The sequence below is a fragment of the Podarcis raffonei genome, chromosome 8 (assembly GCF_027172205.1).
Source record: "Podarcis raffonei isolate rPodRaf1 chromosome 8, rPodRaf1.pri, whole genome shotgun sequence".
NCBI lineage: Eukaryota > Metazoa > Chordata > Lepidosauria > Squamata > Lacertidae > Podarcis > Podarcis raffonei.
Window position 1 is genome coordinate 33,990,012 of NC_070609.1, and position 13,580 is coordinate 34,003,591.

The 13,580-nt window shown below is 49.1% G+C and overlaps 1 protein-coding gene across 2 annotated transcripts; it reads left to right on the forward strand.

Moving 5' to 3' along the window:
* The first annotated feature begins 1,355 nt into the window (after positions 1 to 1,355).
* Positions 1,356 to 13,427, forward strand: CCDC28B (coiled-coil domain containing 28B). Of its 2 annotated transcripts, none has more exons than XM_053399121.1 (6): positions 1,356 to 1,667; positions 6,521 to 6,756; positions 8,393 to 8,565; positions 8,838 to 8,992; positions 10,644 to 10,666; positions 10,985 to 13,427. In XM_053399121.1, exons 2-6 carry the CDS (start codon positions 6,596 to 6,598, stop codon positions 11,037 to 11,039), a joined length of 567 nt encoding a protein of 188 aa, XP_053255096.1. In that variant the 5' UTR covers positions 1,356 to 1,667; positions 6,521 to 6,595; the 3' UTR covers positions 11,040 to 13,427. The 2 variants fall into 2 exon arrangements, with proteins under 2 accessions (XP_053255096.1, XP_053255095.1); XM_053399120.1 differs by having other exon boundaries at positions 1,357 to 1,631.
* Positions 13,428 to 13,580: the final 153 nt, after the last annotated feature.

A 13,580-nucleotide genomic window follows, 5' to 3' on the forward strand; every position in this document is an offset into this window, starting at 1 on the left:
GCATCAATTTCCAGACGTCCATCCCAATTTGCTAAAAAGGGTATTTTGGCCCTTTTCAAGGGGCTTGGGACAGTTTTTGTATCACTTTCATGTGTACTGTAAGCGGTGAAAATGGGTCTGGGAAATATTTTTCACCTGCTTAGCTTCAAAATCATTTTTTGGTTAGGATTCAGAAATAAAACCAATGTAGTGCTTTAGAGGGAGTGTTAGACTTCTTAAGCATTAACACCAAACTTTCAGGTCCCAGTTCAAGAAGACAACTCAGATTTTTTTTATTGGTCTAGATTACTGAAGACTGAAGTTACAAGGGGTCTTCCTAATTTGTATTATAATTTAAGTGGAACTCTAGCTACATTTTAAAAAAGGAAACCATAGAGCCGTGAGGGACCTCAAAGACCATCCAATGTACTGTTACAGCAGCCTTGTGTGGGCCACCCAGCTTCTGTTTAAAACCTCTTAACCAAAAAGAGTGTCCGCCACTGTTCCAGGATTGAATATATTATGCTGTTAGCATGGCAAATTCTTCCCAATGCTTTGTTGAAACCATGTAATTTTGAATGAACTGGTGTGGATCCGACTGGAACGTGTGGTAACCTGACACCCTTCTGATTCTGACCATTGGCCAGGAGTCGGGTCCAACAAAATCTGGAGCATGGGTGTAGCAGCACCCATATCTCTAGTCATACAACTCTGCCATGAGGCATCCTAGCCCCTATTTGGCTTTTTTGGGGGGGTAGGGGGGATAGGGTGCTTTCAAGTATTGTAGGGGGAATAGGATGCTTTCAAGTATTGTACTCCTTCAGCAACACTTGTGATAAAGGAATTGTAGCTGTGTACCCTGCCCCAAAGCCTTAGGCTATGAATATGACCAAACACAGATCCACCCCCCACTGGGAGAATATCCTGGGGAGGTTCTGCACGCCATCATGTCAAGCTTAAAGCTTCTGCTTGAGGCAAGCAGTTAAACTTCTAATTTACATTTTTCAAGGGAGGGGGCTCCACCTCTCCTTTTCTTTCTTTATAAAAGTCCTGCTTCTACCCTAGAGAAATGTACCAGGTCAAGCTTTCCTGGGCGTGAAGGGAGGGAAGAAGTCTAATGTACTACTTGGGGTGAATGGAAGCTGTGGGGTCAGGGAGGGGAAGATGGGCAGAGGAAGGCCTACCTAGGTGGAATCCGATGCCTTCTGCCCACGCCCAGAGACCTTTTCCCTTCGACGTGCTCTTGGGCTACTGAACCCTATCCTCCAAAACGGGTTTAAGAATTCGGGCGTTTGCAATGGGCTGGGTCGGAGCGCGGGTGGGGAGCAAGCAAGGGCCCGGATCTGAGCGGTGGAGCAGCGGCTGCTGTCCACGAAGGCAGTAGCAGCGTCGGATCCAGCGAGAGGGCATGTCATTCTTGCCACCAAGCCTCCCTCCGCCCCAGCCCGGGGAAACCAGCTGCAGCCGACCCGAAGCGGAGTGGACCCTGAGGATCGAGCCGCCGTTTCCACAAGCCCCTTTGCGGAGGGGCCTGCCTGGCCACCGCCTCTCCGAGAGGGAGTGCGCGCGCGCGCGCTCGGCGCTTCTCTGGCGCGCAGCAGCAAGAGCAGCCGCCGCGGGAGCGTCCCCCGTGGCCCGTCTCCGCCGCAGAGGTCAGTGTCTCCGCAGCGCGTCCTCCACCCCATGCGGTGCGAAGTGGGGGCGGGGGGGCGTGGAACCTCGGCGAGGAGAACGTTCTGATTTGGAACGCGGAGCGAGGAATCAGCGTTCCAAATCGGAACATTGGCGGTGGCATCTTTTGTTGCTGGCAGATGGCGGTGGGTGGGATTAACCGGCCTTTTAAGATTGCCGGCGGAGAGCGAGACCTTTTCTTCTCTCGCCCCGGACCTCTTTACTCGGGCAGCGACCTCTTCTTAGAAGCCAGACAGGGCTGTTTGTTAAGGCGCTGCATCATCGCCGCCTCCTCTGCACGGTCTTGTTTATCGATCTATTTATGTGAGCTCCTTATGTGATGCAAGAGCGAAAATAGAAGGTCGATGAGCCAGGGAGGGTTCAAATTAGCAATTCAGCGTTTAGTGTTGTTACCTAAATGAGATGCACAGGGCATTTCTCATAGCGGGAGAACCAGTCCTCCTCACCCAAGCAGTTGACAACCCCAGCAGCTACTGCTAGAGAAGGAGCCCTTGCACCCATCACTCCCCCACCCCCGCACCGACCGACATCTGATAAATCAAGAGGTGCCCCTGATGGGACCATGTGCCATAACAGAGCAAGGGCTGGAACACCAGGGAGCAGTCAGCTTTGGAGAACTGGGCGGAGGAAGGATTACCACCCCTTCTCAAGATGTCCCTTCTGCAATATTAACACATTTATTTATGGAATCAATTTAAATTCTACCTTAGTTTTCTTACACAGAGCTTTTTGTTGTTTAGTCGTTTAGTCGTGTCCGACTCTTCATGACCCCATGGACCAGAGCACGCCAGGCACTCCTGTCTTCCACTGCCTCCCGCAGTTTAGTCAAATTCATGCTGGTAGCTTCAAGAACACTATCCAACCATCTCATCCTGTCGTCCCCTTCTCCTTGTGCCCTCCATCTTTCCCAACATCAGGGTATTTTCCAGGGAGTCTCATGAGGTGGCCAAAGTATTGGAGCCTCAGCTTCAGGATCTGTCCTTCCAGTGAGCACTCAGGGCTGATTTCCTTAAGAATGGATACGTTTGATCTTCTTGCAGTCCATGGGACTCTCAAGAGTCTCCTCCAGCACCATAATTCAAAAGCATCAATTCTTGGCGATCAGCCTTCTTTATGGTCCAGCTCTCACTACCATACATCACTACTGGGAAAACCATAGCTTTTACTATACGGAGAGCTAAGGGGTGTAAAATACTTACCCCACCCTCACATGGGCATAGCCAGGATTTTTTTTGGGGGGGGCAGGCTTCTGTGAGGAGGACAGAACCTCAGATTTGTATTGATTTGTATTGATTTGTATTGATTGGGGGAGCAGCTGCCCCCTGCCCCTCCTGGCTACGCCCATGCATCTTCATTTTATTCTCAAAACAAACCCTGAGAGCTAAGTTAGCCTAAGCAAGCAAGACATCTTCCCAACACCACCTGGTGAGCTTTGTAGCTGGGTGGGGACTGAAGCTGTCTCTCCGTAGCCCCAACGCTGATCAGCGATGCCATTTTCTGGGTTGTATATTCTGGTAGTGTGGTGAAGAAGGCCAGTGTTATTCTAGGCTGCATCAACAGTAGTGTCCAGGTCAAGGGAAGTAATAATACCACTTTATTCTGCCTTGGTCAGACCACACCTGGGATACTGTGTCCAGTTCTGGGCACCACAGTTTTAAGGAGGATATTGACAATTTGGAATGTGTGCCGAGGAGGGCAGCCAGGATGATTAGCGGTCTGGAAATCGAGTCTTAGAAGGAACAGTTGAGGAATGTTTAGCCTGGATAAAAGGAGTATGAGAGGATATATAATAGCCATTTCAAATATCTGAAGGGCTGTCACATGGAAGATGGAGCATGCTTGTTTTCACCTTGTCCAGAGGATAGGACCCAAACCAATGTATTCAAGTTACAAGAAAGGAGTTTCTGACTAAACATCAGGAATAACTTTGTGATGGTAAGAGCTGTTTGACAGTCAAACAGCCTCCCTCGGGAGGCTGTGGACTCTCCTTCCTTGGTGGTTTTTAAAGCAGAGATTGGATAGTGCTCTGTCATGGATGCTTTAACTGAGATTCCTGCATTGCAAGGGGTTGGACTAGATGACCCTTGCGTCCCTTCCAACTCTACAATTCTATGACTCTAAGAAGGGTACTTAGGTATCTCCACTGAACCAAAAACACCCAGCACCTCATTTTCTCATATTATTGTCTCCAAGTAATGAGAAACTCCAGGGGTAATACAACCCATGCACGATGTCCTTTTGAAGGGGAGGACAGTAGAGACTTAGGCCGCATCCAGATTTACTGAGCAATCACCTTGATTTGTTTGTGGGAAGGTTGTACAATCTTGCATTGAGCAAATGTTATCCCAAAATCTTCCTGTTCATTTTCTCCATCACTTTTCTTATCACCAAAACAATCTTTTCTGTGGAGGGGGGGAAAGAATCAAAACTGATGTGCTTGAACATTAAAAAAAATCTGTGCAACCTGGATTTGCCAGTGTGTGACTGAATCCTACCTGAAAATAGCAACAGTCAGAAAGTGTTCTCATGTTGTACTTACACAGTTCTCACTGTACTCAAACAACAGCAGAAATGTGAGTAAAGCAGGGCTGGAGACACGGAGGTAGAAAAATGTGGTTTTAACGATGACAGAGGCTCAAGTGAAGCAGAGATGGAGAGACACTGGGGGTTGTTATTTAAAAAAATGAAGCTGTTTTAATAAGGAGAAGTAGCAGAAGTGGGTGCATCGTAGCAGCTAACACAACAGAGCCTTCCCACCTCCTTGCTGTATTCAAACCTTTTTCTAATCTGCTGCTTCACCCCTCTTAATGTCACCTTGACTCACTCTATTCAAACCTCTGCCACTATTTAAAATAACCATCCCCTGCTCTGCTTCATTCCACCCCTGCTTTATTCAGACCTGCGCTGCTGTTTAAAACTACTATTTCCCTTCTGTGTTTCTCCCTTCTCTCTATACTCAAACTTCTCCTTCTATTCCTCACCTGACTCTTTTGTGTGAGAGAGAGGATGAGGAGCTCTCAATGATTTCATTGTATGGAAGGTTCTTTATTCAAACCTTTGCTGTTGTTTGCTAGATCCAGTTCCCCACCTCTGATTCAAAGGGTTGGAGATGGGACGTGAGGAAGAGGAAGTCTGGAAGTGCTGGAAGTCTATTTCTGGTCCTGGTTACAGAATGGGCTGCTGTCTTCAGAACGCTCCCTGGCCTTGCAACACCTGACAAAACTGCTTCCCCTCTCAGTGTGCCTCCCTTCTCACTCCCTTGCCATTGTCATGCTGTTGTACAGCCTGCCTTCTCTTTTCCTCCCCTACCCCACCACAACTTCCTGCAAATCCAGGATTGTGATGAATCCTTCAATGGGTGCTGTGCAACAGTGGCGTAGCGTGGGGGGTGCCAGGGGTGCCGGCCACACCGGGCGCAACATCTGGGGGGGGGCGCGAGTCCAGAGGGAAGGGACAAGTTCCTTCCTCCGCCGGGCTCCCCGCCGCCACCGCCAGCCTTGCGCCCTAGCGGGCGCGCCCACCCCCCCGCCACTGCCGCTGCGGCTGCGCTCCACTCACTGCTCGCAGGAGGAGCAGCCGCTGCAGCAGCGCCGACGCCGCCACCGACGCCTGGCCGGGCACCGGCAGCCTCCGCACCCCGACGCCGACGCCATCCCCTCAGCCCAGCCACAGGCGGCGGCTGCTTCTGCCGACTGGGAGGGAGGAGAGCTCCGAGGGGCCTCGACGCGCCCTGCGCTCCCCAAAACCCTCCGAGAGGAAGCCGGCGGGCGGCCGAGCGTCTCTCGGCGGAAGGGGGCGCCGCTGGCTCCGGCTCTCAGCGCAAGTCTCAGCCGCGGGGGGGGGGGGGGGCGAGGACGGAGCGCGGCTGGAAGCCCCCGGACCCAGCCGGGAGGAGGAGAGGCTCTCGCCAAGCCCGGATCTGGAGCGCCTCGGAGCGCGGGCTCCACCTACAGCCCAAGGAGAGGAGGGGGCGGGGAGGCGCCCGAGGGGAGGGGGCTTCGGCTGCCTCGGCCCGCGGGGGCTCCGCAAATAATAAATTTAATAAATTCCTGCTGAGCCTTTGGGGGGGGGTCCTTGGCTCCTTCGCTCGCCCCCAGCCCCAGTGGCGTAGCGTGGGGGTGCAGGGGGGGCCGGCCGCACCGGCCGCAACATCTGGGGGGGCGCGCTCGCACTCGAGTGCTAAAATCCACGGGTTAGGGGGCGCAAATTACTTGCCTTGCCCCGGGTGCTGACAACCCACGCTACGCCACTGCTGTGCAATGACAGGCTTACATATCTATGTATATAGGAAGACATATTTATATGTCTCTTATCGTCTTGTTTACCGTTGGGGTTATAAAAAAATATTTGCAAGCTGTGTGAAGAGTTTTATTAAAACTTTTGTACACCCTACAATTTTCTGATGAAGAAATGGTTTTTTAAAATAATAATAAAGAATATCTTTTCCAGCCTTTTATTTTCACTGAAGGCGAGCCAGATTCCTTTGGAAGGCGCAAGAGCCATAGCTCAGTGGCAGAGAATCAGCTTTGCCTGCCGAAAGTCCCAGGTTCAATGCCCTATGGCATCTCCAGGTAGGGCTGGGAGAGGCCCCTGCCGGAAACCCTGGAGAGCTGCTGCCAGTCAGTGCAGGCACTACTGAGCTGGATGGACCAAGGAATTGACTCGGTATAAGGCAGCTTCCTGTGTTTCTATGGAAGCTCTCCTGCAGAGCATGTTGGGACTGGCCACTGCCGTGTTGTTTGTCCCAGCACCTGATGTTCAGAAGTAGACTGCCTTGGAGCACTGGAGGATCCATCTAGTTACGTTCATGACTGAAAGCCACCAATATGCTGTTGCTATCTCTTTCTAGCTTATCTTTAGCTTCATTCTTGGTTCCCCTGAGCGGTTTCCGGTGTGTGATTAAGAGAGACCTGGTGCTTCCGGGATGGAGGAGAAGAAGAAGAAGAAAAGTCCCAAAGCCCACCTAGCCCAGCCAGTTCCAGCCAGTGCTCTCCGCAAGCTGCCAGTCCCTTCGAGCAAGAGCACCTCTTTCTCCCTAGGGATGCCTCATCTCCCTTCGCCAAAGCAAAGAGCCAAGTTCAAGAGGTCAGCCAAAGGTTGGGGCAGAGCTGCATGGTTTCCTCTGGGAGGGATTTGAACCCAGAGCCCAGCTGGCTAGAATTTCATGTGTCTAGCCACTGCCAAGCAGAAAGATGTGGAACTGGGGAGGAGGTGTTTTAAAGCTTATGTTTGTGTTCCTACCTTTAAATAGGACTGTTCGGAATTGGACACTCCATGCATGCTTAAGGACATTTTAACCTTATGCTGATTTATTAATTTTTTTAAACCAAGCTGCTTTCCATCAGAGAAAGGCATTTTGCCATTGCCCAGAGGCACCCTTTTCTTGTTTTTTGCTACTGCTTTGAGTTTGATGATTTGCATTTAAATGGTTGCATCATTGTTGCTTTTTTACATCTCTAAGCTGCTTTGATTGACTTTTTCCGTAGGGGGAGAGCAGGATATAATTTTTTTAAGTAAGAGAAAATTAATAGATCTGTTTTTTAAAAAAGCTGTCTGCCTTCACAAAAGGAGGGCACTCGGCACATGCTTAGAGGCACTTAGCCCCTGGAAACATTATTGAAAATGAAAAACTTGGCAACCCTGCTTTTGAATAAAACTATCTCAGCATCTCCTTGCAGTAGCAAACAGCGCACAGTCAAAAACAGGGAGTATGAAGAATTACAGTGTCTTGGTTATGCCTTGCTAAAGTCACAAGCGGTCCTTGCTCCACCCCACAGTGTCTTAAGGCAGCCTTCAGATGCTTGGGACTACAACTCCCACCAGCTCCAGCCAGGTTGGCGACAGCTTACCTAAGGTCCGTTCCCCTTAGCGAGAGCCCACCTCTTTTCCCTTTGAAATGACACCTCTCCCCAAATTATAACCCAAGGCAAAGGGGACCCAGGCTTCCAGTTTGGGGCTGCCCTTAAGGGTGGCAGTAGGGAAGATGGACACGATTGAGTGCTGTGAGCAATGTCCTCTGGAGCAGGCCTCACTGAAATGAAAGGAGACCTTTGCTAGAGCAAGCCAGATGGGTGCCTGGGTGGAATCTAGGCTGTGGCCTTGAGTCAATGGCATTTCTTTATACAGTAAACAAAGCAAAAGGATTTGACTTCCTAGTCCAGGTCTTGTGGCCTGGTGTGTGGGAGGTGGGAGGGAGTTGGAAGGAAGATGTCTCTTGAGCTGAAAGTTCTGGGCTGAGAACTTTTGCTTTAAAGTTGTGGGTAAGCAGATCAATGTCCAGTGGCCGGGGTGATGATATAGCACAATTTCTAGCAGCATTTATGGGGAAGTCAGCTGCTGAGAAGTCCGCATACAAGAAAAAGGCTCTGCTCCTATCCAGTTAGCTGTCCAACTTTCTGTCCTTCCCTGGAAAAAAATCACCCCAATGCCTCCCTGTTAATAATTTGGGGTGGGCGATCCCTAAGCTCTCCCCCACAACTTCCATAGGAGGAGGTGAGGCTGCCCTCGAAGGAGAGATTTTGGCATGTTTCCACCCCTGCATGCCCAACTGGCCATTGCGTTGGCAGAGCCCTGACTCCTTGGCAAGGAAAGTGGAAATGATGCTGAGGACAATCTTGGAGGCCGTCTCTGGCTTCCTTTGTGCTCTGAGGAAGGAAGACGGACTTCCTGCCCTTTCCCACCCCGCCCATCACCTTTTCTTATTGCTGTTGTCCGAATGCAGAGCAAACAAGGAGAAGCCCCGAGCTCCCCAGCCCGGAGGCAGCGCTGCCACAGCAGCTGTGGGGACCCCTCTGCAGCACTCGTTCCTGACCGACGTCTCGGATGTGTATGAGATGGAGGGGGGCCTCCTGAACCTCTTGAACGACTTCCATTCGGGAAAGCTGCAGGCTTTTGGTAAGCGCTTCGGTTATTCCTTGGCCCTTGAGTTCCGAGGAAGAAAAACATCTCAGAAATATCTGTTTCTGGGTGGTGTGTTGTAATATGCAGGGTGCTGGATGGGGAACGGCAAGGCCTGAATTCGAATTTTTGCTTAGCAAGTGCAATTAGCTGAATTAAACTCTCTCAGCCTCACCTACTAACTGGTCCTCCCTGCAGGGGAAATGGGGGTGGCATCTCCTAGAAGCTCCATGGAATAATGCTGGTGTTCTTTTTCTCAACTAACGCAGGGAAGGAATGTTCCTTTGAGCAGCTGGAGCACGTTCGGGAGATGCAGGAGAAGTTGGCTCGCCTGCATTTCAGCCTGGACGTCTACGTGGAGGAACTTGCCGAGGACCAGAAGAAGACGGTGGCCGACAGGAACCTGGATCAGCTGCTGACAAATGTGAGTGCTGTGAGGAATCCTGGAATCCCTTTTCTGGCTGAGAGACTCTCGCCCTCTCCCACCTCCTTGTTCAGCCCAGAACTGAAGAGCTCAGGCTGCATACACTTTGAAACACATCCAAAGCACACACTTTCCCTCAAAGAATTCTGGGCAATGTAGTTTAAAGGTTGCTGGGAATTGTTAGACTGTGAGAGGTAAACCATAGTGCCTAGAATTCTTTGAGTTGGGGGGATGTCCTTTACAATATATAGTGTGTATGTAGCCCAAGTCACAAATATTGTCCAGCACAAGACATGTTTGGGTGCATATGCCTTTGTTATGGAAACCCAGCATACTTAAAATATAATTGCCTCTGCCCCTGAGAAGTTTATGAGCATCCATGACATCCCAACTACTCAGTCCGTGTGTAGGGTGCATTTGCAGGTGATAGGTAACAATCTTTTAAAGGTAAAGGGATCCCTGACCATTAGGTCCAGTCGTGGCTGACTCTGGGGTTGCAACGCTCATCTTGCTTTATTGGCCGAGGGAGCCGGCGTACAGCTTCCGGGTCATGTGACCAGCATGACTAAGCCACTTCTGGTGAAGCAGAGCAGCGCTCGGAAACACCATTTACCTTCCCGCCGGGGCAGTACCTATTTATCTACTTGCACTTTGACGTGCTTTCGAACTGCTAGGTTGGCAGGAGCAGGTACCGAGCAACGGGAGCTCACCCGGTCATGGGGATTTGAACCACCGACCTTCTGATCGGCAAGTCCTAGGCTCTGTGGTTTAACCCACAGCGCCACCCGTGTCCCTATCAATCTTTTACTTACTGGCAAATTTACACTCATCTGCCTGCTGGGGGAGACCTTGCTCTGTGCTCCTCCAATATTTATGGCCAGTCTGGTGGTTTTGGCCAAGCCCTATACCTGATCAGGTGTTGGGCAGGTAAAGGTGTGACTGAGACAGAAGAGGTTTGCAGGTACTGGTGATCCAGCTGATCATCAGGACTTGCAGTGTTCTGTGAGCAGCACTCTGTAAGCCCCACCAATGAGCTGATCGTCTGCATGGACAAAAACTGGATCCCTGACATCGTTGTGATGTCGGCTGATTGACTGGCCTGCCTATCAAGCTTGGCCTATGGGGGAGATAAGGGTCCATCCAGCCTCCTGGCCAGATCCAGTTCCAAAACCCTGCAATAGAGCTTTCTCCATGTTGGTGCAATATCTATGGGACTTTCTTCTGCATTTTAGGAAACAAGTTAACTTTCTTAATCTTGATCCATTTTTAAAGTACCTGCAGGCTAAATAAGGGAATATGACATATTGGATATCCCCTCTCTTTAAATATTGGCAAGTGGCAGCCACAGAGGTGGCAGTGGGAGATCCCTCTGGCTTCTCCCTTAACAGAGGCATCTTTATCTGAAACATAGGGTTTTGTGCGTGTGTGTGTTAAAAACACCACCATACACATTCACTCAGCATCTGCACCCCTGTTGCTTATCACTGCCTTCTCCCAGAAGCTGCTATTTGTCAAAATCTAAAGAGGGGGATGATCCTATCACAGCGCTTCATCACCTTGCTTAGTGTGGCCCTAGTTTATTTCCACTGCAGAAGTTCCTCTTAAGAGCTCCTTGTGTTTATTTGTGGCTGACTCTCTTTTGCTTTTGCAGCTGGAAGAACTCAGCAACTCCATGTATCCTCCTTATGGTGCCCAGTGTGCGAATCCCCAAGCCATTTCCCAGGCGGACTGGGGGCAGAGGCAATGGGGGGGGGTGAAGGGTGGGGTGCTGGGGGGGGTACAGGGAGGAAGTGGTCTATCCCCCTGTGGCAGATAGGCAAGGCTGAATAGTCCAGCTACTCCTTTTTTAAATAGGAGATTCCCCCCGGCTCCCTCCTCCTCTCTCTCCCCAAGAGAAGCAGCATCAGAGTGAAAAGGTATGTCTGCAGAGAAGAAGGGGGGCGGGCACCATAGCTTAGCTGCCTTCCATTTTTCCTTAATAAGACACCTCAGACAAAAGCTCCACCTGGCAGAAAACCCTGACTTGGAGGATGCGTCCACAGTCTAGAACAAGGAGGAGGAGGAGGAGGAGGCTGCCTGGTTTTTCTCTTGACTGTTTTCATTAAGAAGCCTCAAAAAGAAAAACAAAGGAAGCAAAGAAGCAGCTGCGGAGCCGAGCAAAGAAGACCCTCGTGCAGAACTACTTCTGGACTGTACACGGAAAGGATAAGTTAGATGGAGCCTGGTGGAAAAGGATGCGACTCCTGGGCCTCAGTGCACTGGGGACACACTGCAGGTGCAGCATGGAAGCCAGCCTCCGGCAGAGACCCTGCTCCCCACGACTGACAGAGGGCAAACAGAGAGCTCCACTGCAGGGCCCTGGGGGATGTGGCAAGGGATGCTTGGCTTTGACTGGCAAAATGTCCTGTGCCAACACAGAGAGATGCAGGTTCTAGGGCTTGGCTGCCTGCAGACAGTCCTTAGAACCAGGATCCGCTGTTTTTCCCCTCCTACAGCTCCAGACCAGTTTGCACACATGCCATGTGTGTACACACACAGTTTGACAGGCACAAGGCCAGCAAATTGAATGGTGATGTATTCCATCAGTCTTGCTGCTTCTGCCAACAGTTGTCTGCCTCCAGTTTTAATATTTTTTTTCAGCATAGCATGAATGCTCATTTTCATGACTGTTTGTTTGGTGCCCCATGAACATTTTTTAAAATGCCAACTGTTTAATAGGAAACTGCCCCTGGAGGAGGAAAGTGGTCTTATGACTAGGGAAGGTCAAATTTATGAGAATTTCAGTTTAATTCCTCCTAATTATACAGAGTTTTCTTTAACCATATTTCTGCAAGCAATTTCCCTGAATGCATTTTTTGTATGTTATTTTCCTTAATGTATGCATTTTATGCACACTTTCCCCTAACATACACATTTTTAAAACATTATTTGGTTGGAGAACTGTGTTAGGCTTCAGAGGAGTGTGAATTTTGAAGAATAGCTGTATTTTTATTTACACATTGTTTTAATAAGCACAACTTATGGAGTTCTGCATTAAAATGCAAGCCAGACCCAAATTTATCCCCCAGGCCTATTTGTAGAGAGCTGGTGTAGTGTAGTGGCTTAAGAGCCTGACTATGAATCAAGAAGTATCCAGTTTGAATCTTGCCTCTGCCACAAACTGACTAGTTGTCCTTAGTCACTTTCTCTCAGCTTCAGTACCCCCCTCTGCAATATGGGGTATGATAATATCTTACAGAGCTGTTGCTAAGCTTTACAGCTAGAGAGAGTACATGTGAAGGTGCTATACAGATGTTAAGTGTTACTATTTTTATTATCCTCATCATTGGGATCATCCAATCCTTGGTCTGCATGTTTCATTTCTGCCATGAAAAGGAGGACCCAGTTCCCCCTGATACCAGATTTGAAGGACAGGTTGTGGAACAGTTCAGAGAACCACTGTCACTTGAGGAGGGGAAGTTTCCTGGCTCCACAGCCCTTCACATGCTGCCAGGTGAACTTCTGCACTCTCTCTATTCAGGATGTAGCTGCCCCTTGCAACTGCACACAAACAGCTGGTTTGCTAGAGATGTAGAAATACTATTCCTGGGCTACCTCCTTTCTCTTCCCTGGGGCTTGTCCCTCATTTCTCAACCACAACGCAGCCCTAGGAATCCCCAGACAGGCCTAACCCAAGACTATGCTAGGTTACCCCTACATCACATGCAGGGCTCTGGCGGTTGTTCCAAGGCAACAAAACGGAGATGCAAAACTTTCCCAGTGTTAACAACTTGGGGAATCTAATTAGGGTTCACATTTGCTCAATCAGAACCTAGTGAGACAGTAATGCATAACCAGTAATAAAAGACTCAAGATTATACATGAAATGAAGGTATATCATTCATTTGCTTCATTCAAGGTATATTATTCTCTTCATATAGATAACTGTGGCATTTGAAGAAATGTAATATTGCAGTATAGTACCATTAGAACTTAATATGGATATTGTCTCCAGATGGCCTCTACATTGAGCATTCATCCTGATTTGTCTACACAATGCTTATGTGGAGGTGATACGGTGTCTGGTTTTTATTGAGCAAACATTCTGATTTGTTTTCAGGGACGTTATACGACAATGGACATTCATTGTGATTGAATTGCTTGTGTGATGGTGTTATGCCTTCCTTTTAATCAGTCGTTTATCTCACACTTTTAGTGCATCGTTTTCTTGACTGCAGAAAGCTTGTTTTTTCTTTTTCTTTTAAGTGGCTTTGTTGTGCCGAGCAAACCTAGGTTTCCAGAAAATTTAGCCTCCTGACTTGGAGCCATCTAGTTGTGAAAATGAATTTCTAAGTTTGATGGCACATGTAGCATTTTGGAATAAAATACTTAACCATCAATATTTGTGGGCTAGGATCCTGTGGCCTTTAGCTGGGTCAGAGGATGTAAAAAAAGAGTTAGACCCCAAGCAGGCAGGTAGAAAGAGAGAGATTCTCGGAACACCTTTTATATACCAGAAAGATTGTGTTTTCTACCTTTTCTATCAGTTTCATTACTTGCTTGGCAAGCCCATATAAGATGTAGATTCTGGGTGCCTGTAATCTGTGAG

Excerpts from the sequence above, each read along its gene's own strand:
- CCDC28B (XM_053399121.1), top strand. The coding sequence starts at position 6,596 with ATGGAGGAGAAGAAGAAGAAGAAAAGTCCCAAAGCCCACCTAGCCCAG. Across the intron at positions 8,566-8,837 it reads GGGAAAGCTGCAGGCTTTTG|GGAAGGAATGTTCCTTTGAG; the intron begins GTAAGCGCTTCG and ends CAACTAACGCAG. Across the intron at positions 8,993-10,643 it reads TGGATCAGCTGCTGACAAAT|CTGGAAGAACTCAGCAACTC; the intron begins GTGAGTGCTGTG and ends TTGCTTTTGCAG.